Raw genomic sequence first — 22445 nt, forward strand, 5'->3', positions numbered from 1 at the left:
GTTGCAATCGAAACGTCGTATGCTAGTATTTAATTTAATTTATTATTTTATCTTTATACGTGACTTTACCGAAACAACCAAAGAATGACAAATACAGTTTTTAAGTCGTAAAGAAGTGGCTGGGGCTAGTGATGTTAATGTGAGAAATTAGCATGTAACGGTAATATAGGAGAGCGGCCTCCTCGACGAGGGCACGGAAGTGGCTATGTTAATGTGAGAGGTTAGTATGTTAATGTGAGAGATTAGAGGGCACGGAAGTGACTATGTTAATGTGAGAGATTAGTATGTTAATGTAAAATCTAAGAGTGGTGCAATCCAAAGGCATGAGTGCAACCCAACTGGTGCAATCCAAAGGGCATGTGAGTATGAGAGTGCAATCCAAAGGACATGTGAGCATGAGAGGTCTAAGAGAGAGGCATAGAGAGAGAGACACACACAGAGAGTCGGAAATAACAGCTGACATAGGCAGTAGGATGGAAACATCACAGTCAGTTAAGACTTTACCTGGTTCATAACGTCCTTCCAATGATTGCTCAATTTGTACCCATCTTCTCGGTTGAAGTTGTGTCTGTGTTTATATATCTGGATGGCTTCATGAACAAATCTCTGAAGGTAGCCGGTAGGTTTGCAGAGCACCTCCGTCTTGGAAAAATCTATTTTGTGTGAGCCCGCAGCGTGTCGGCAGTATGGGCAGCTTTGGATAAGACTTATGATCCTGCCCAAACCCGAGCATGGAGTGCAGCATTCGCTTGGTCAGCTCTTGTGCGCATTCGTTCTCGCTGAGTGTGGACGACAATGACAACAGAAGGATCTCCGCCAGGTGGATCACGGCGTTTATGTGCGCGGTGGGACGGAGTCCCCAAAAATAAATGAATTAATTACGATTTTGACTTCCGTTTATTCGGGACCCCGGGGTCCCGCCATAAGGTTCAGTTAATAAATTAAGTGTGCAACGGACAGCATGTGTTTTATAAATGGGCGTTGCAATGATCGAAAATGATCATAAAAACCTCAACGCGTTCGTGCCCGCACCTCCGATGAGCGCGGTTGGCTACGTACGGTGCGAAATAAGTTCACCGCGTTGTACAATACGTCAATGCCACCGTGTGGCCTTTAAAAAAAAGACATCATACACGACGTTTTGGGTAATAGCACCAAAATAAGTGATCCTAGCAGGCCTGCGCTGCGTGAACTTAGCGCGTTTCATCGTGAACAATGACATCGTGAACAATGGCATCGTGAACAATGGTATCGTGAACAATGATATCGTGAACAATGGCACCGTGAACAATGGCATCGTGAACAATGGCATCGTAAACAATGACATCGTGAACAATGGCATCGTGAACAATGGCATCGTGAACAATGGCACCGTGAACAATGGCACCGTGAACAATGACACCGTGAACAATGGCATCGTGAACAATGACATCGTGAACAATGACACCGTGAACAATGACACCATGAACAATGACACCGTGAACAATGACACCGTGAACAATGACACCGTGAACAATGGCATCGTGAACAATGACACCGTGAACAATGACATCGTGAACAATGACACCGTGAACAATGACATCGTGAACAATGACATCGTGAACAATGACACCGTGAACAATGACACCATGAACAATGACACCGTGAACAATGACACCGTGAACAATGACATTGTGAACAATGACACCATGAACAATGACATCGTGAACAATGACACCGTAAACAATGACATCGTGAACAATGACACCATGAACAATGACATCGTGAACAATGACACCGTAAACAATGACATCGTGAACAATGACACCGTGAACAATGACATCGTGGCAACAACCAACGGAGGGAGTGGTGCCCGCCCGCCCGATATTTTGGCGGGAAAAATGAAGAGGCGTAGGAGGAGGAATGGCGGTCGAATAGCGGCGAGCTTCTATTATGGACGTTTTTAATGCGACGTCTGGGCGTTCTTAACAGCCCCTTCCTAATAGCCCTTTCTCTCCACCCAACTGGTTTTCTCCATCTGACGCCACAACCCACGTCTCAAAACGTTCCATTCCCATTTCTACCTTCCTCAGTGTCCAAGATGCTGCCTCCAACGCCACCACACTCCACTCCCCATACCACAATCAACTCCATACCGCACGACAGTACTGTATACTCCATACCACACGACCCTGCATACCATACTCCACTCCACATCGCATTCCTGAAGCACACTGCACTCCATACCACCCTATACTCCATACCACACTATGCATCATACCACACTAGACTCCATAGCACGCTACACTCCACACTCCACTCCGTAGCAGGGTCTTCACCAGTCTCTTCTCTAACTATTGTTAGTTCACTCATCTTGTCAGCTGCATTCTTCTGTTGCCGAGTGCTGCTTTTCCCATGTCAATCGTGCCTCTAATCGCCTCAGAGTATCTGTCATCTTTTGTCATCATCATGACGGCCACGTATGATCATCTTCAGTGGAGTCGAATGTCAACATTTATGGGTTCCCACAATGGACGTCTTGGTCTAATTCACCACAACGCATCCCCTGATATTCGCAGCCAGTTGTGTTGACGGACTTTTATTGACGTGCAGGGACAAGTATGGGAAGAATGCGGCGTGTTTTGCTTGCTTTGTTCATGACACTCATGATTAGCTTGTGTCGTGCGTTATACAGTTTCATTGTACTAGGACTCGTATCTAAGATAAGAGGGTCGTTGAATTTCCACATCTGGCAGTTCGCAGGGCAATATCTGTTCAAGCAAGCCCCAGTGCTGATGAGACGCTGAAAGTCAAAACCCAGTCCACAGTTTGCTTGTGTTGAGCCAGTGCTGCTGAAATGTGGAGTTGTGGCATGTGTTAAAAACAGTTATTTTATTTTTAAACGTGGAGAGACACATCTGGGAATGAGCGTCTTGCGTGCTTTTTTTACTTGTTGTTATACATCACTGAGGTGCTTATCTATAGGAATTCCAGATGCTGAACGGCGCTTTTCAATCAGAGTTTGAGAAAACAAGAAATTAACAAGAATCTGCGCTCTTTATTTTCCGACAACAGAGTACAGTCGATATTAATATGAATTCAACTGTGCCCATACATGCAAAGACACAAACATGCAAAGACAAATGCATGCACCACCAACTGGGATGATTCCTGTTCGTGTGAACAAGAGTCCCTTGGGCTGTAATGGTTGAGTGCACGTCAACATTCTACGAACAGTAAAATATTTGGTCATGGGTTAAATCTTTGTTAATTTCTGTATTGCGAATTTGTCGTACAAATCTGGAGATATATGTGGCAGGGGTACAACTGGAGAGGAAAACAACAGCAGAATCTAGGCGCCTGGGACAGACAAATTTTGTCAATTTTTTTATTTTACACAGGTAAGATCCATTGAGCTTTCACAGCTCTTTTTCAGTAGCGACCTGGCCACAAGGAATAGCTCAATTAAGTTGCTTATCACGTAAAAATGTATATCAGTCAAATACTGTAAACGCATGTTGATTCTAAATGTGCAGGGGAAAACCAGAGGAGCCGAAGAAAAATCCACGCTACCACGAGGAGAACACGCAAACTCCAAATATACAGACGTCAGGGTCGGGATCTAACCCACGATCTCCTGTATACCAGGCAAGGGATTTAACATCTCATCACCGAGATGTTAATTGATGGTGGACCGGGATTAAAACGATGAAATTATGAGGTGGATGAAAGTGGTTCGGAGTGCGTTTCATAAAACTGTACTTGATCATGAGAAGTAAAACAGCAATGTTGGTTTTACACAACCATGAAGAACATCATACACTCCGCAAACGCCCACCGCCACAAATAGCACTACCCTGCTGCTCTGCTCAATGATGCCTTAAATATACAGCCTCGTAGTCGACAACTCTTGTTCAGTGTTTGCTTATCTTAGACGACAACGCTGGACGTGAGCGAGGGTGCTTGCAGAAGCTCAACATGGGGCCCTTCTTCTGTGTCTCGGGAGGTGTGGTATTGATGATGCACAAGCGCCTCTCCAGGCCAGACTGCTCTTCAGGGTTGTTTGACCATACTTCACCAAGTTGGTCAGTGAAAGTTGGGAGCATAGACGTTGGAGCATAGTACAGTACAACAATGGGTTTTGCTGCACTTCCCCATGCTGACGACGTAGCCCTCGCAGCCGCCTATAACACCTGTTGTGCAAGGTGTTGGTCGCCATCGAAGCACGATCCATGGCTCAACCATGCTTAGCTTCCGAGATCTGACGAAATTTGGCATATTCTGGGTGATTTGGTCAAATGCATTAACATCTTGAACATCAAGAGGCAATTGATGCCTTCTTTCATTTAATTCCGATTGTGCTACAGTGCCATGTCACGTGACGAACAAATGTCCATTCGGAGTTGTGCCGCAGAGCAACGCATCACCCCGTGTTAGAAAACGGCCCGTCGAAGGAGATATCACAGAACTTCTTCCGACATCCCTTCAAGTGGCCTCTTATCCACACGAGGCGTGCTGCACATCCACGTGCACCCTGCTGCAGAGACCTTCGTCACATGGCAGTGAAACCGAAATGTATCTTTTAAATTGTCACTGCTAAAATTTTGCCAAATTAACTGAAAAGCCAAGTTTAATGTAAGCGACCGATGAGATGGCATCATCTCGCTGAATTTGAGAACACAGTTTATTCGGACTCAATTTGGAATAAACTGCCCGGGTTTGAATGTCAGGGGACCTCGGCAATGTCGGCCACGGAATCAAATGGCCACCTCCAAATTTAGCTTTTGACAATGTGAGAATCAGGGCCCCACGTGCTACAGTTTCTGCATTTCACCTAGAATGACAATTTTTGGGTCGAGATTTCAAATCCTGGTCAGGATCATAATCGAATGTTCCATTGTAAATTGAATGTAAAAAACAATCCCGAATCTAGAGTCTGTAAGGTGATCACTATACCTTGAGGCTGCATCATCTGGCAATGGAAGTGAGCGGAGGTTGTTTTGTTCCTTATTGAGCCTTTATGTTGTCACGGTAAAGTTGAATGTTTACAGCTCGGCTGAGTGCTCCTAAACAGGTAACCAGTGAGCAATGGCCACCACTCATAGGGCCACGAGCTTCTGACTTGACACATCATGTAACCATTACCCCTGCCAAACACCTTCTTACGTCTATTTCGTTAATACAGGATTCATTATATATTTCATTAAACAAATGATTTAATCCAAAAATGAATTGTTGGTAAATCTTTGGTTGTTATTTTTGAGAAATGTGGCAGTTACTGCTATTTTCATCAAGTTCATAAGATTATTTCCCAAATAAAGCCCGTTGAGCTATACCACCTTTTTCCCAGGGTCACTCGGCCTGCTGAACTTTTGCTGAAAACAAGAAATTAGAATTTACCACAAGGTTTGAGATAATTCCACAAATGTGTCAGGTACAGCAGAAACAAATAGACCAATTGTTATCTTGTCAACATATTTGTGGATGTTATGTTCCTTGCAACTACACAATCATCTTTCTTTGAAAAAGTCACCCAATTTGATCCTGATTGTGTTATCGGGGTCGCATCGTAAGACAAAGAATCCATTAGCAACTCTCGCAGAGCAGTGCAATCCTTTCAGGTTAGATAACGGTCCATGGAAGTGGATATCACAGAGCTACCTCTGAGATCTCTTCCAGTGACCGTTGATCTATACAGTAGAGGGCAGCAATTTCCTACCTGCTCTGCATATTGATGAATAACATTCATCACACGACAGTAAAGCCGATATATCTAGTTCTGAGAGTTGGATTTTAGCTACATTAAGTGCAGAACTAAATTTAATATTATTGTTTTTTGTGCAGCATTACTGACCAGGCCGCCGAGACCATCAAAGTGCCACACTTGAGAACCCGGTTGAATCGCAGGCAGCTGCCTAGATTAGAATCCAGCTTCTCAGTTGTGCCAGCGCAACTCTGACATGATTATCATTCTTAACTTCCTAAAATTAGTCTTTTTTGTTGTTGTTACTGACATAACATACTTGTGGAATTTCTCTATGGTTTATAAAGTATATCTTGAAGAAAAATGTTTCTATCATCTTAAACTATTGAGTGTTTTTATTAATGACCTAATTAGTAAACCTTATTAAAATCATACCAATCAAATTCCCCCCTTCATGCACAATTAAGATTCCATTAAATGTCATTCACAGACCAATAGTTTCTCCTTCATGCACAATTTCGGTTGGCTTTTCATTACAATGACTGCATCCTATGAAATGACTGCAATGCAGTCATTGCAGAACTTAAACAAAAAAACGAAATGTGTTTTCATTCTCTATTTCGTTAATTCCGCATACCTCAATCATCTGCAAATGACATAAAAATAACAAAAAAATTATTGCGTTATCATTTTGTAGTTCTGTAAAAAATAAACCACGCCAACATCTTTCACTGAATGGCCATGAGGTCATTTCCAGTGGCACCGACTGAACGTTGACTGCAAGCAAGATGGCGGCAACGGCCAACGATAACAATGAGCTGATGCTTTGCCCGTCACATTCGCCAGGCATTCCAAAGCAGCCACAGTGACCTTCTTCACGTGAATTTCAGTTTTTGGTGTTGCAGAAAAAAATAAGTCCCATCAAAATTTTCACCCAAGACATGATACGTGTGGTATATGGTTGCCACCTGTGCTGTAGAAAAAATGAAGACATATGGGGGGGGGGGGGGGGGATATCTCACAATTCCCGTAGAGGGGATAACTATAGGTAAATGCATCTCTTGAGAGGTGTATTATTTCACGCAATTGACAGAAATGGGGACTGTCATTGTCCTGGCAGGACTGACAGATTTCCGAGGACAACTAACCACAAAAAAATGGAAACAGCTGGGAGAAGAGCGTGACAGGCGGCAAGCCTAGACGTGAGACATCCGCCGGAGCCTGGAGCGTGTGCACGCTTCGGTACACTGCTAGCGGCAATCTCGTTCCTGCCACAGCGCCATTCACGGCACGAGGTGTGCCACGGTGTCGAACGCATGGTGGCAGCAGCCACACGCCATGTGCCGCACCATCTCGTCCACCAGCGTGGGGTCGCCCTCCTCGGCGAGGCGCGTCGCCATCAGCACGGCGGCGGCCACCGAGCCCAGAGTCGAGGCCAGGGGACCTCTGCTCGAACGGAGGCGTTCCAAGAGAGTGCACGTCTCGACGGACAGCGCTGGCAATGATGCTGCTGCTGATGATGTTTGGGTTGATGTCGCTGGTAGCTGGGTGGTTGATGTTTCTCGCGGTTGGGTTGATGCCGTCCGTGGCTGTGGTGATACTTCGGGTGACGTCGGCGCACACGTTCTGCCCGCGCGCCCTCGCTGCTCGGCGTTCCACAGCTGCCGTATGAACACTGCGATGGAGCCCGTCTGCTCGTCGCTGGGGGTCTGCAGGTGCACGGCATATGCGCTGAGAGTCACGGCAACCCCCAGAGCGGCTCTTCGCAACGTGGCCACGGTGCCCGGTGGCCGACGGCCACTCCCGTCGTCGTGCAGGAGTCCGTGCACCACCATCCTGAGCTCCTCACTCATTGCCTCGGCGGGAAGGGATGAACACGAGCACTGAGACAACGTTTCACCCGTGGTCTTGATACAGAATAAATTGAGAGCCTCTCCGACGGCGGTGCAGACGGCCAACACGGAGACCGCAGCGCCTACCGCCGGGTCCGTTGGGTGCTTCTTCAGGAGCGACGCCGCCTCCGCCGTGGCCGTGAGTGTCCCGAGCGAGGAGTGTTTAATGAGCGTCTGGGTGATTGAACTCACGTGGCGCTCCTGTTGGGCATCGGGAGCCAGTACTTTCAGTGCCAGGGCGCAGCTGTCCACCACGTTCTCTATCTCGCTGCTGGCGAATTCAGCTTCGTGCTTGCCAGGCGACTGCTTCATTAGACTGAATAAGTGCTCTTTCACTTGGTGACCAACTTCTTTAATTGAAAGCAGCTGAGAGGAAGGTGAAAATGTCGCTTGTCCGTATTCGTCCGTTGCTTTGCTTTGTTTGGTCACCGGGCAGTCTTGTGTGATTTCTGTGGCTTTTTGTGTTTGCATGTCGTGCTTAGATGTTGTAGTAATTTCCGGCTGCATCATGCATTCGCAAATGATTGAGGATGTTAAATGCCTGCTGTACGTCTGACTTGCCTTGTGTGTTTCACTGCTCTGCGCATCTGCAGTCCCGTCGCTCTTGGGCGCAACATCTTCAGATGTTACTTTGTCAGTGGCAGCGTGTGATGGATGCAGTGGCTGCTCGTTTGTGGTTTGCTGTGCCTTGTCCCTTAATGCCGGGTGACTTGTTTCTTCCGTGCAATTTTCAGCCGCCTCGCACGTGACTTGCCCAGGCTCACTGACGTCTGTGCTCGTCGCATGGTCTGATTTCACGGCTGTCTTGTCACCAAATGGAAGCAAACTCTGGAGGCTTTGTATAAAGGACTGCTTGCGTGTTGTTTTGGGAGTTTCGTCTCGAGGAGCAGTTGTGTCATACGTGTTCACTTTTGTCTCTGTGGGTATCATCTGCTCTGTAGTGGTGCAGCTTTTGTCCAATTCACGTGCGATTTGATTGCCTCTGTCACCGCTGTCTGACAATCCTGCTTCTGACTCATTCACAATTTTCTCTGAAATACTGAATTGGCCCTTATAGACATTACTTTCTATGAAAAATGTCCTATCTAAGTCAGATGCATGGCTCTCTACAGATGGTCTTTTTATAACTTGTTCAGCATCAGATAATATGATGCTAGTGTCTGATTGGTGAACTGCCTCAGAAGTATTAATGTCATGGGGAAAATCTTCATCTCTGAGTTCTGGTGAGAACTGTGGTGCTTCTGATATTTTAAGATTTTCCGCATCAACCGCGGATAAAATGTTTGTACTTGTTTCTGGACCTTTAACTAAATTTTCTTCAGGTGTGGTTATAATTTGTGTATATGCTTCAAGGTGATGAGGAGGAATCTTATCAGTAAACACTGATTCTGACCGTTTAGGGTGCTCAACCGCATCCTTTGATATAACAGGCATAGGGAATTCTTCCAAAACAGTCAAACAATCGTGAAATTCTTCATCAGATTCTGAATGCGTAGCTTTTGCAGATTCCCCTGTGGTGGCATCTTTTAGAGATATGTCCGATGGTGCATTATCTTGCTTCTCCAGCACATTAGCAGCTGCATCTCTTGGGGCTACAGTTATTGTCACAGCACTATCAGATAAAGATATACTCATGTCATTAAAAGGATTAACACGCTCTGGCCACTGAATAATGAAATTATCGGTTGTACTTCTAGTGCTTCCCCCAACAGTTATACCTTCGTCAGCAATGGGGTCCGTGACCACATTAACTTCTTGATCAGGATGAGAATGGGCACCAGCGTGTAATTCTTCTGTTTGTTTTACTTCTTTTTCCAAATCTCTGGTGTCGCCAGCTTCAACTTGAAGCTGAGAATGTGGACTTTCTTTCGCTCTGGTGATTGTCTCCAGCTCACCAGTGTTTGCTTCCAAATCTTCTTGACGTGTCAACTGCGTCTCCTCGTTAACTGGCGTTCCAATGAAAATGTCTTTCACCTTTTGTATTGTTCGTGTAATAAAAGACGTTTTATTTATATCTACCTCTTGCAGTTGATCATCCACAAAATCCGAGGGGCACTCTTCGCTTTCAGTAGTTGCATCCTTACAATTGTCATGGTGATCAGGAGGACTTTCGGCGGTGACAGTAGATTTTAACAATGTGTCGACTCGCACCGATGCAGCAGTCCGAGTTGTCGCTTCAACATTAGTGCCATCGATTTCGAGTTCATTTAATTTTTCAGGCGGAACATCAATCGTGTCTGCAGTAGAAGCTGTTTCCTGGCCCTCTTCAGTTTGTGCATCGAATCCCGTTTCAGCCGCGTGTGCAGCGTTACCTTCAGAGGAATCGGCGGCTAATTTACTTTCAATGCGTGGTGAATCTACATTGACTAAATAACTTTCATCTTTAGTATCCTCTTTAGCTGCTAAAGCAGTTGTGTGTATGGAAGTTTCTTGATGACCAATTCCTGTTTTGGCAGTATGCACAAGAATAATGTCTGGTTTAATGGAAGCCTTTGAACGTTTCAGCAATTCTTTACTTGTATTAATTCCTTGTTCACATGCCGTGGAGGCAATGGCTGCAGACAAGGTCTCAATCTCCCGCTCCTCTTCTGTATGTTCCGTGTTGCTCTCGGGATAATGGAGGTGGATTTTATTGAAGGTTGTATGTGATATTGATGATTGCAATTCTGGTCCATTCTTCATTTCAGCGGATTCTGTTGTCAAGGCTGTGTTTAGTTCAGCGAGAGGACGTTCATCAGTTGAGGTAGGATGGACAAAGGATGGTATTTCTGTAATTTCCTTGGAATCCTCTCTCCAGAATGTAAAATCATCAGCTTCAGCTTTGCTTTTAGAGTCCTCCAATTCTGCTTCAAGTTCCTTAAATGCATGCACCCATGTATCTACACAGGAGGAATCAGAGACAGCTGCTGTACTTGTATGACTATCCTTCTCACTATACTCTATGTGTACGTGGGGTTCCATCATTCCAAACTGCTGATGTTGATCCAAATATTGAGTGGATGCTTCGGGGTCTTTTCCACTGGCAACTTCATATCCTTCATCAACGAGACAAGCAGCTGAATCTTTTCGAGCTGGTTTTACATACATTATTTCTGTGTCATCGATGTAGACAAATGAAATCTGCGTTTCATCCCCGGTGCAACTCATTAACCGTCTTTTCATCATATCTGCATGGTCTTGTCTAGTTTCATCTTCTACTAGGACTTCAGTTGTTTCATCAGTTCTACTCTCACTTGATGGATCTTCTGTCAATGCGAGTTCATTTCGTTCTCCTTGGTCTGTTATTGACGAAATGTAATGTTTATCATTCGTATACGCTAATTCATCTTTTACATTGATACATTGTCCCTGGCCAAGAAATATGTTTAAATCAGTGGTTTCAGTAGCGGCAAAAGACACGTGTTGAGTGATATTCCATGACAATCCATATTCTTCTGCATCTGTGGCAGCAGCATCGGCGGCGATCTTACTCTCTGCCGTATCTTTACCACATGTTGATTCTTTCTCATTTTCTGAAATGGAAACAGATGCATCTCCTGTGTCAGCATGTATTTCTGTAGTTAATTGAGAGTTTGAGGTGTCTTCCTGGTCTGACTCAGATTTTCCAGTTAACAAACTTTTAGCTGTCTGTATGATCCTGCCAATGAAAGATGTTTGTGCATCTCCTTGACTCGTGGACTGATCAGGAGGTAACTGTATTGTTGATTTATCATGATCCTGAATTTGATATTGCACAGAAGCAGGTGCTGTATTTGCATGAAACGATTCTTCATCATCATCGTAGTTGCATTCTTTATCAGTGACGATTGAAAGTGTTTCCTGTAATGTATGTTTTTCAGTTCCTTTTCCTGAGTCACATTGTTCTTCTGTTTCACTGAGAAGTTTTGAGGTCTCTTCTTGTGTTAAGGCAACATTGCTTCCACTAATGAGTTCTTCGGCCTTTCCAATGGCTTCCTTTTGTTTGAAAGGTGGCTCTTTGACACGTTCTTCCTCTCTCGGCTCAATTTTCACTTCGGCAAATAATTCTGAACCGTCTCTGTGTTTTGTCGCTCCATCTGAAAATGTTTCCTCGTGGTAAAATTTAAGCGGAGCAGTGACCAATGTTGATGTGGCAGTCGTTAATGAAGGCTCTTTGACTTCTCCTACAGGGTCAACAACCCGATGATCATCTTTGCAAGTGGTAACTTCTTCCCAGTCATGCATTACAGTTTCTGTAACGGGAGAAGTGTCATGAGGGGTCTCTTTTGACCTCAAAGCAAAAGCCTTAGTCTCCTCTGTAGATGCCGTGGTTACAACGAATGACCCTTCTGTTGTGGTTGCTCCAGTTTCCGTCAGTGAGTTTTCAGTGCCCTGCTTCTGGGTGTGTGTGGAGGACGCTTCTGTTGATTCGTGTGTGACACCTTCCGTGGCAGAGGAAAGATGTGCTAGACAATCCTTCCCACTCGCACTTTGATGCACTTCAACCGAGACACTTTTTCGAGCAGGCCTTATGTAAATAATGTCCACGTCTTCTTTGTTTACGAATGTTATTTTAACTTCACTCCCTGTTGGACTCAATGTGTTTTTCAAATACGTCATGCATTCCTCAGTGGATGAAGAAGGTTTGCTCTGGTTTCTATCAGCTTCAGGCTTTCCTCCTTCAAATGTTGACCCATCGATTGTCTTTTGAGGTTGGTCATGTGCAAGGAATACATTGTCTTCTAGCACATTTGGCTGATCGTGTTTGTGTTGCTCAGACATTGTGCTAAATGTTTGTTGATTTTCAATAGGTGTCTCTATTTGTTGAAGGATTGAGACGTCATACAACGTGGAATTCTGCGAATCACGAGATGTTTCTTCCTCAGAGGTCAATGCATCTGCAGATGACTTACAAATTGTAGAGATGAATGTAACAATGTAAACTTCCTCCTCAATGCACGTGTTGTCAACGTAAACCCTTGTTACCGTCGTGGAACTTTCTTCAGGATTATCACGTGGGATGTGTGTGGGTAATTCTTGTTCTTTTGTCGGCGTTTCTGTGGCTCGTGGTGCACTTGCGACGTCAAGTGCAGAAGAGGTGCTGATGTTGGTGATGGCCTTTGTAGTTGTGGGCAGAGCATCATGCATCTTGGTAGATGTTGGTTCTGACTGATGTAATTTAACTTTAAATTCTTCTTCCAGTTTTTCCTCCTCGTCTTTATTCAGTGTAGAAACTGCATCATTTTCTTCTTGGTCATCCATTTCTTTCATTTCTTTATGATGAACCTCCATTGTAAACGCTCTATTCTGAGGGGCATATTCTTTGATGCTGTGAGCACCACTGAGAATCTGAACTGACTGTGCAACGTGAGTTTCACCTTTCCGAACTGGGACACTGCCTGAAGAAGTTGTGGCTTCGGGGAATTCTTCGTTCTTTATTTCGACTTCTTGAGATGTCAAAATTAGCGCAGTGTTGATTTCTGAAGTAGGTTTCTCGTTTTCGACTGCTCCTTCCACTTTATCTGCTTGGAAATTTGAAACGGTTGCATCAATAGTTTCAGCACTTTCTTTGCTTAAACTAACTTCACGATGTATAGTTTCTTGATGACTTTCTGCAGTGACATCAGATGCAGTATGAAATGTGTCGGTCACATCGTCCCCGTCTTCAATTTCTTTTTGGGAGACTGACTCATATTCCTCTCGATTAGTTGGTCCAGCAAACATGTCTTTGGCTCTTTCTATGGCAATGTCAATTAGAGATTTGCTCCTCTCTTTACGGTGTGGTTCTTCGTAGACTCTTTCTTTTGTATCCATCCTATTTTTCCTAGTTTCTGCAGAGACAACCGATTCACAAGAGACGTTTACTAGTTTGGTTGTTTCGTCTACATACATGTCAAAGAGATTGGCATCCATTTCGTCAGTTGCCGAGGGTGAGATAGATGCTCTATCTTCAGCCGCATTTAGTTCAAGTGGTGAAATGAGAGCTTCAGTTTCCTCTTTGGCGGTGGTGGTATCGTGCACAGTCTCTTCAAGCCTTGCAACTGGACCAATTTCATTTACCAGTTCAGATGTTAAACACGGGGCTTCACTTATTTTTGTGGCATCAGTATCACTGGCAGTTGCCAAGGAAGACCTTATTGTAACCACGCGTTTGTCTAAAGAGATTGTAGTCAAAGTAACCTTCTCTGCATTGCTTGACTTTTTAGTATCAGCATTTACAATACCGAATTCTACCTCTGGAATATTCCAGGAAGTATGCGTAATTTCTGAGCGTACGTCATCATTTGTTTCTTTGACTGTAGAAGTGTCGCTTGTTATAACGGTACTTTCTGGATGAGTGGTGGTGCTAACTGCATTTATATTCACAGTGGTTACATGACTGGCATTAATAATTTCGTCATCTGCAATCGCATGCACAAGTTGAATAGTTGTTGCCTGTACTTCCAAAGTATCATGAGATGTGCCATCAGGTGTATCAACCTTTTCATCTTCAGATGTAATTTGTTTTTGGGAGGTTGTCTCTGTTACGCCACTCTCAGATGGCCCAGTAATTATGCATTTAGCTTTTTCGATGACAATATCAATAATGGATGTTTTCCTCTCTCTATGAGATGGTTGATCATGCAATACTTCTGTTGTGTCTGAATGAGTATTCCTATTTTCCGCAGAAGAAAGCAGTGTTCTTGATGTTTCTATTTGCCTGCTTGATTCGTCCGTGCATGCTATGTCAAGATCAGCATGGATTTCTCCGGAGGAAACCGGTAAGATAGATGCCGCTGCTTCATTTACATAATCTGTAATAAGCTCATCATCAACTGCAATTCCTTGCCCTTCAGATTTTAATTTTGAAACAACCACATCTGTTATTACTTTTTCACTTTCTGCAGATGAACCAGATGTAGTTTCAGATGTATCAGTCTCATAATCTTGAACTTCAGTTTCTTCTGGGAAACCTAAGTCCTCTTCCTCACTGTCAGACTTGTCAGTAAACATACCTTTTGCTTTTTCTATGATAATATCAACAATTGATGTTTTCCTCTTTTCATTCAGTTTTTCATCTACAAATTCGGCTGCATCTGCCTCTATTTTCTCAGCCTCAACAGACGCAACTAATTCTAATGTGGTCTTCTCAACTTCGGTTGCTATGTCTTTGCAAGTTTTATCGAGATCAGAATCACTTTTGTCAGTGGAAGGCGGTAAAAGAGATGCGACTGCTTCAGCCTCGCTCACTTCGGGTGGGCATTTGAGAGTCTCACTTTCTGGTTGGGTTACTCCTTCACTGCGCACTTCCAGATCAGACGTACTACACCTGGAGTCACTTATTTTTGTTGTGTCAGTGTCACTGATGGTATTTCGAGATGTTACTGTGAAAAACTCTTCTTTTTCAACACTAGATTCAACTGAAGAGATTGCAGTGAAGGGAACTGATTTGTCAGCGCTCGACTTTTTAACATCGGATTTTATAATTCCAAATTCTACCTCTGGAACAGTCCAAGCAAAATGTGCGATATTAGTGTGTTCTTCATCATTTAATTCTTTAACTGCAGAAGTCTCGCTTGGTACAGGGGTACTTTCTGGACAAGTAGTGGTGCTGACCGCTTTAACATTTGAACACATTACATCACTGGCATGATCGAGTTCCTCATCTGCAGTAACATTCACATGTTGCGTAGTTTTCACATGCAGCTCTAAAGTATGATCAGACGTGGTACCAAGTGTATCAATCTTTTTATCCTTGGCTTCAATTTCTTCTTGGGAGACTGATTCAATTACCTCACTTTCAGATGGTCCATGAATTATGTCCTTAGCTTTTTCTATAATAATATCAAATATTGATTTTTTCCTCTCTCTATGATGCGGTGCATCATCCAATCCTTCTGCTGTATCTGAATTAGTATTCTTCTTTTCCACAGAAAAAAATACTTCTTTCGAATATATTTTGTGCATGCTCGATTCGTCTGTGCACATCTTGTCAAGATCAGCCTGCATTTCATCACTGGCAGATGGTGATGTAGATGTGACTTCTTCAGAATGTACAATTGGCTGAGGGGCATTGTCTGGATGAGCGGTAAGCGTAATATCAACTGAAATTTCTTGCCCATGAGATGTTAATTCTGAAACGACCTCACCATTGGTAACAATTTTCTCTTCAACATTACCATGAACATCACGTGCAGTTTCTTTGATGCTCTCTGCAGACATACCAGATGTGGTTTCAGATGTATCAGTCTCGTAATTTTGGACTTCAGCTTCTGGGAAAACTGTGTCATCTTCCTCACTGTCAGACTTGTCAGTTAAAATGCCTTGAGCTTTTTCTATCATTATATCAATAACAGATTTTGTCCTCTCCTTTTGAAGTTGTTCCTCCACGAATGGTGTACTATTTGCCTCTCTTTTTTCACTCTCCACAGAAGCAACTGATTCTAACGAGCTCTTTTCAAGTTTGTGTGCTCTATCTTTGTAAGTTTTCTCAACAGCAGAATACATATCATCAGTGGAAGGTGGTAAAAGAGATGTGACTGCTTCAACCTCGTTCATTTCAGGGGGAGATTTTAGAGTATCACTTTCTGGTTGGGTTAATCTTTCATCGCACACTTCCAGAGCAGACGTTACGTGCTGGGGTTCACTGGTTTTTGTGGTGTCAGTGTCAATGACAGTCTTTTCAGATGTTGCAATGGAAGGAACTTCTTTTGTTTCAGTCGGTTTATCTGAAGAGGTTTTACTCAGGGCAAAGGGATCTCCAGTGAGTGACTTTTCACTGTCTAGCGTAATCAAAGCACCCTGCTCAATGTCAGAGGATTCTTCATCATTAATTTTTTCATCTGCAGAAAGTACATTCAGTTCAAGTGTGACTTTTTTAACATTAGACGGTTGGATGCCTGCGGATTTTTCAAAAGGTTTAATTATATTGTTACGTACGGATAAAGCAACCGCTTCAGGTTCTTGAGTGTTTTCCTTGCTTTTACCGATCTCCTCCACTCGTTGCATGTCTTGAGCACTTGCTGCAATGATATTAGTTGTCTCAGCTTTGTCACCTTGTGCATCCTTTGTTTCTTCACTTAATGGACGATTTTCACTCACGGTGTCGGATGGTGCAATTACATCGTCACTTTCCTTTTGTTGATCTTTTTCAGTTATTACTTCTCTCGTCTCAATGTCACCGGATAGTGTGATGACATCAGTCGATTTAGTAACAGCTTTGTCTTTGATTTTTACCGTTTCGTCACCAGTTTCTTCCAGACTTGCTAAAACCACTTCAGCTTCTAACCTAGTGCTCAATTTTGCTTCTTTGATCTCTTCTTCTGATACTGCTGTAAGGTCGTTAATCGTCGTCAATATGTCTTGTTTGTCTCCAGATGATGAAGGTTGAACATCGAATTCTTTTGTCAAATCATCAATATCCTTTGAAGAATCTGCAGACAATTTATTGTCTTCAGAATGTGATGTGTCTGACGCATCTGTTGGTAACATTTCCGTATTCGACAACTTGATGCTGATTTCTACATCACGACTGACTTCAGGAATGCTTGTGATCGGCAAAGGTTCTTTGGAACTAGTTTTCAAACATTCTGGAGTCTCTGTTGGTTCACAAATGTTTTCTTGATTTTGAGCAGTTTTGACACTTGCTGACATTTCAGATTCAGTTACAATAATTGTCTCGGTTGTAACAAGGGCATCAGTGACTTGTTGTTCTACTGTGAGTTTTATATTTTTTACATGTGCTGTAGGTTCCATATCATCTACTTTAGTGGCTTTGAATGAGTCGACCTCATTTGATTGAGAATCAGTATCTGGGGGGATTTCTAGTGTGGATTGGTCAAGTGGTACTTCTTGTGTAGTTTTTTTACTCTGGAATTCCTCTGTACATACTGTTGGTAGAGGTGCTCTTTCTTTACCAGTGGCGGTTTCATCATCAATAGTTTCTTCAGGGGTTGCAGCAGAAGGCTCTATTACAATAGCAGTTTTGTCTTGTGAAGGTGTGGTCACAGAATCTGATAGAACGCTTGGGTACTTTTCATTCCCTAACCCTACACGACCAGTTTCTTCTTCTGGGATGATCCTACCTGGTTGCTTGGCTTCAGAAACAACTTCATTATCGATCTCCTGTTGTGCAAGAGCTTCAGTTTGTACTGTTGTGACTTCTGCAGCAGTTGAAGGTTGGATGTATGTTGAGATTTCTAGCCCTTCAGCTTTGTCTTTTATTACTGTTAATCCAGCTTCATCGGGTTTTTTAATTGTTTCCTTGCTTTCTCCGATCTCCTCCACTCGTTGCATGTCTTGAGCACTTGCTGCAATGATCTTAGTTGTCTCAGCTTTGTCACCTTGCTCATCCTTTGTTTCGTCACTTAATGGACGATTTTCACTCATGGTGTCGGATGGTGCAATTACATTGTCACTTTCCTTTTGTTGATCTTTTTCAATTATTGCTTCTCTCGTCTCAATGTCAACGGATAGTGTGATGACATCAGTCGATTTGGTAACGGCTTTGTCTTTGATTTTGACCGTTTTGTCACCAGTTTCTTCCAAACTTGTTAAAACCACTTCAGCTTCTAAACTAGTGCTCAATTTTGCTTCTTTGATCTCTTCTTCTGATACCACTGTAAGGTCGTTAATCGTCGTCAATATGTCTTGTTTGTCTCCAGATGATGAAGGTTGAACATCGAATTCTTTTGTCAAATCATCAATATCCTTTGAAGAATCTGCAGCCAATTTATTGTCTTCAGAATGTGATGTGTCTGACGCATCTGTTGGTAACATTTCCGTATTCGACAACTTGATGCTGATTTCTACATCATGACTGACTTCAGGAATGCTTGTGATCGGCAAAGCTTCTGTGGAACTAGTTTCCAAACATTCTGGAGTCTCTGTTGGTTCACAAATGTTTTCTTGATTTTGAGCAGTTTTGACACTTGCTGAAATTTCAGATTCAGTTACAACAATTGTCTCGGTTGTAACAAGGGCATCAGTGACTTGTTTTTCTACTGTGGTTTCTATATCTTTTACATGTGCTGTAGGTTCCTTATCATCTACTTTAGTGGCTTTGAATGAGTCGACCTCATTTGATTGAGAATCAGTATCTGCTGGGATTGATCTGTCAGTCTCTACATTTTCAGACTTTGAGCTGAAAAATTCTTTCGTTTTCTCTTTAATTCTCTGAAAGAGTGGTTTTCCCACATCTTGACCGGGTGCTTCATCAAATGTATCACCTGGTGGTGCACCCTTCGGTTTGTCTTGCTTGTGTCCATCTAAATCTATTGGTTGGTCAATTTGAATGGGAACATCTGTGCATAATTCATCATGACCAGACTGAAGTTCCACAGGGACAGGTGGAGAAATCAAGGTCACCACTTCAGTCACATTCATTTCTAGTGTGGATTGGTCAAGCGGTACTTCTTGCGTAATTTCTTTACTCTGGAATTCCTCTGTACATACTGTTGGTAGAGGTGCACTTTCTTTCCCAGTGGCGGTTTCATCATCAATAGTTTCTTCAGGGGTTGCAGCAGAAGGCTCTATTACAATAGCAGTTTTGTCTTGTGAAGGTGTGATCACAGAATCTGATAGAACGCTTGGGTACTTTTCATTCCCTGACCCTACACGACCAGTTTCTTCTTTTGGGATGCTCCTATCTGGTTGCTTGGCTTCAGAAACAACTTCATTATCGATCTCTTGTTGTGCAAGAGCTTCAGTTTGTACTGTTGTGACTTCTGCAGCAGTTGAAGGTTGGATGTATGTTGAGATTTCTAGCCCTTCAGCTTTGTCTTTCATTACTGTTAATCCAGCTTCATCGGGTGTTTTAATTGTTTCCTTGCGTTCTCCGATCTCCTCCACTCGTTGCATGTCTTGAGCACTTGCTGCAATGATCTTAGTTGTCTCAGCTTTGTCACCTTGCTCATCCTTTGTTTCGTCACTTAATGGACGATTTTCACTCGCGGTATCAGATGGTGCAATTACATTGTCACTTTCCTTTTGTTGATCTTTTTCAATTATTGCTTCTCTCGTCTCAATGTCAACGGATAGTGTGATGACATCAGTCGATTTGGTAACAGCTTTGTCTTTGATTTTAACCGTTTCGTCACCAGTTTCTTCCAGACTTGCTAAAACCACTTCAGCTTCTAACCTAGTGCTCAATTTTGCTTCTTTGATCTCTTCTTCTGATACCACTGTAAGGTCGTTAATCGTCGTTAATATGTCTTGTTTGTCTCCAGATGATGAAGGTTGAGCATCGAATTCTTTTGTCAAATCATCAACATCCTTTGAAGAATCTGCAGCCAATTTATTGTCTTCAGAATGTGATGTGTCTGACGCATCTGTTGGTAACATTTCCGTATTCGACAACTTGATGCTGATTTCTACATCATGACTGACTTCAGGAATGCTTGTGATCGGCAAAGCTTTTGTGGAACTAGTTTTCAAACATTCTGGAGTCTCTGTTGGTTCACAAATGTTTTCTTGATTTTGAGCAGTTTTGACACTTGCTGAAATTTCAGATTCAGTTACAATAATTGTCTCGGTTGTAACAAGGGCATCAGTGACTTGTTGTTCTACTGTGAGTTCTATATCTTTTACATGTGCTGTAGGTTCCTTATCATCTACTTTAGTGGCTTTGAATGAGTCGACCTCATTTGATTGAGAATCAGTATCTGCTGGGATTGATCTTTCAGTTTCTACATTTTCAGACTTTGAGCTGAAAAATTCTTTCGTTTTCTCTTTAATTCTCTGAAAGAGTGGTTTTCCCACATCTTGACCGGTTGCTTCATCAAATGTATCACCTGGTGGTGCACCCTTCGGTTTTTCTTGCTTGTGTCCATCTAAATCTATTGGTTGGTCAATTTGAATGGGAACATCTGTGCATAATTCATCATGACCAGACTGAAGTTCCACAGGGACAGGTGGAGAAATCGAGGTTACCACTTCAGTCACATTCATTTCTAGTGTGGATTTGTCAAGCGGTACTTCTTGCGTAATTTCTTTACTCTGGAATTCCTCTTTACATACTGTTGGTAGAGGTGCACTTTCTTTCCCAGTGGCGGTTTCATCATCAATAGTTTCTTCAGGGGTTGCAGCAGAAGGCTCTATTACAATAGCAGTTTTGTCTTGTGAAGGTGTGGTCACAGAATCTGATAGAACGCTTGGGTACTTTTCATTCCCTAAGCCTACACGACCAGTTTCTTCTTTTGGGATGATCCTTTCTGGTTGCTTGGCTTCAGAAACAACTTCATTATCGATCTCTTGTTGTGCAAGAGCTTCAGTTTGTACTGTTGTGACTTCTGGAGCAGTTGAAGGTTGAATGTATGTTGAGATTTCTTGCCCTTCAGCTGTGTCTTTCGTTACTGTTAATCCAGCTTCATCGGGTTTTTTAATTGTTTCCTTGCTTTCTCCGATCTCCTCCACTCGTTGCATGTCTTGAGCACTTGCTGCAATGATATTAGTTGTCTCAGCTTTGTCACCTTGTGCATCCTTTGTTTCTTCACTTAATGGACGCTTTTCACTCACGGTGTCGGATGGTGCAATTACATCGTCACTTTCCTTTTGTTGATCTTTTTCAGTTATTACTTCTCTCGTCTCAATGTCACCGGATAGTGTGATGACATCAGTCGATTTAGTAACAGCTTTGTCTTTGATTTTTACCGTTTCGTCACCAGTTTCTTCCAGACTTGCTAAAACCACTTCAGCTTCTAACCTAGTGCTCAATTTTGCTTCTTTGATCTCTTCTTCTGATACCACTGTAAGGTCGTTAATCGTCGTCAATATGTCTTGTTTGTCTCCAGATGATGAAGGTTGAACATCGAATTCTTTAGTCAAATCATCAATATCCTTTGAAGAATCTGCAGACAATTTATTGTCTTCAGAATGTGATGTGTCTGACGCATCTGTTGCTAACATTTCCGTATTCGACAACTTGATGCTGATTTCTACATCATGACTGACTTCAGGAATGCTTGTGATCGGCAAAGCTTTTGTGGAACTAGTTTTCAAACATTCTGGAGTCTCTGTTGGTTCACACATGTTTTCTTGATTTTGAGCAGTTTTGACACTTGCTGACATTTCAGATTCAGTTACAATAATTGTCTCGGTTGTAACAAGGGCATCAGTGACTTGTTGTTCTACTGTGAGTTTTATATTTTTTACATGTGCTGTAGGTTCCATATCATCTACTTTAGTGGCTTTGAATGAGTCGACCTCATTTGATTGAGAATCAGTATCTGGGGGGATTTCTAGTGTGGATTGGTCAAGTGGTACTTCTTGTGTAGTTTTTTTACTCTGGAATTCCTCTGTACATACTGTTGGTAGAGGTGCACTTTCTTTACCAGTGGCGGTTTCATCATCAATAGTTTCTTCAGGGGTTGCAGCAGAAGGCTCTATTACAATAGCAGTTTTGTCTTGTGAAGGTGTGGTCACAGAATCTGATAGAACGCTTGGGTACTTTTCATTCCCTAACCCTACACGACCAGTTTCTTCTTCTGGGATGATCCTACCTGGTTGCTTGGCTTCAGAAACAACTTCAGTATCGATCTCCTGTTGTGCAAGAGCTTCAGTTTGTACTGTTGTGACTTCTGCAGCAGTTGAAGGTTGGATGTATGTTGAGATTTCTAGCCCTTCAGCTTTGTCTTTTATTACTGTTAATCCAGCTTCATCGGGTTTTTTAATTGTTTCCTTGCTTTCTCCGATCTCCTCCACTCGTTGCATGTCTTGAGCACTTGCTGCAATGATCTTAGTTGTCTCAGCTTTGTCACCTTGCTCATCCTTTGTTTCGTCACTTAATGGACGATTTTCACTCACGGTGTCGGATGGTGCAATTACATTGTCACTTTCCTTTTGTTGATCTTTTTCAATTATTGCTTCTCTCGTCTCAATGTCAACGGATAGTGTGATGACATCAGTCGATTTGGTAACAGCTTTGTCTTTGATTT

At 42.9% G+C, this 22445-nt stretch overlaps 1 protein-coding gene across 1 annotated transcript; it reads right to left on the reverse strand.

The window, feature by feature from the left end:
* Window positions 1-3017: 3017 nt before the first annotated feature.
* LOC133348752 (uncharacterized) lies at window positions 3018-22018 on the reverse strand. Its single transcript, XM_061561710.1, has one exon. It carries the CDS (start codon window positions 21679-21681, stop codon window positions 6967-6969), a length of 14715 nt encoding a protein of 4904 aa, XP_061417694.1. The 5' UTR covers window positions 21682-22018; the 3' UTR covers window positions 3018-6966.
* Window positions 22019-22445: the final 427 nt, after the last annotated feature.

Source organism: Lethenteron reissneri, chromosome 28, assembly GCF_015708825.2.
Source record: "Lethenteron reissneri isolate LAM-NWPU_2019-01 chromosome 28, ASM1570882v1, whole genome shotgun sequence".
Taxonomy (NCBI): Eukaryota; Metazoa; Chordata; class Hyperoartia; order Petromyzontiformes; family Petromyzontidae; genus Lethenteron; species Lethenteron reissneri.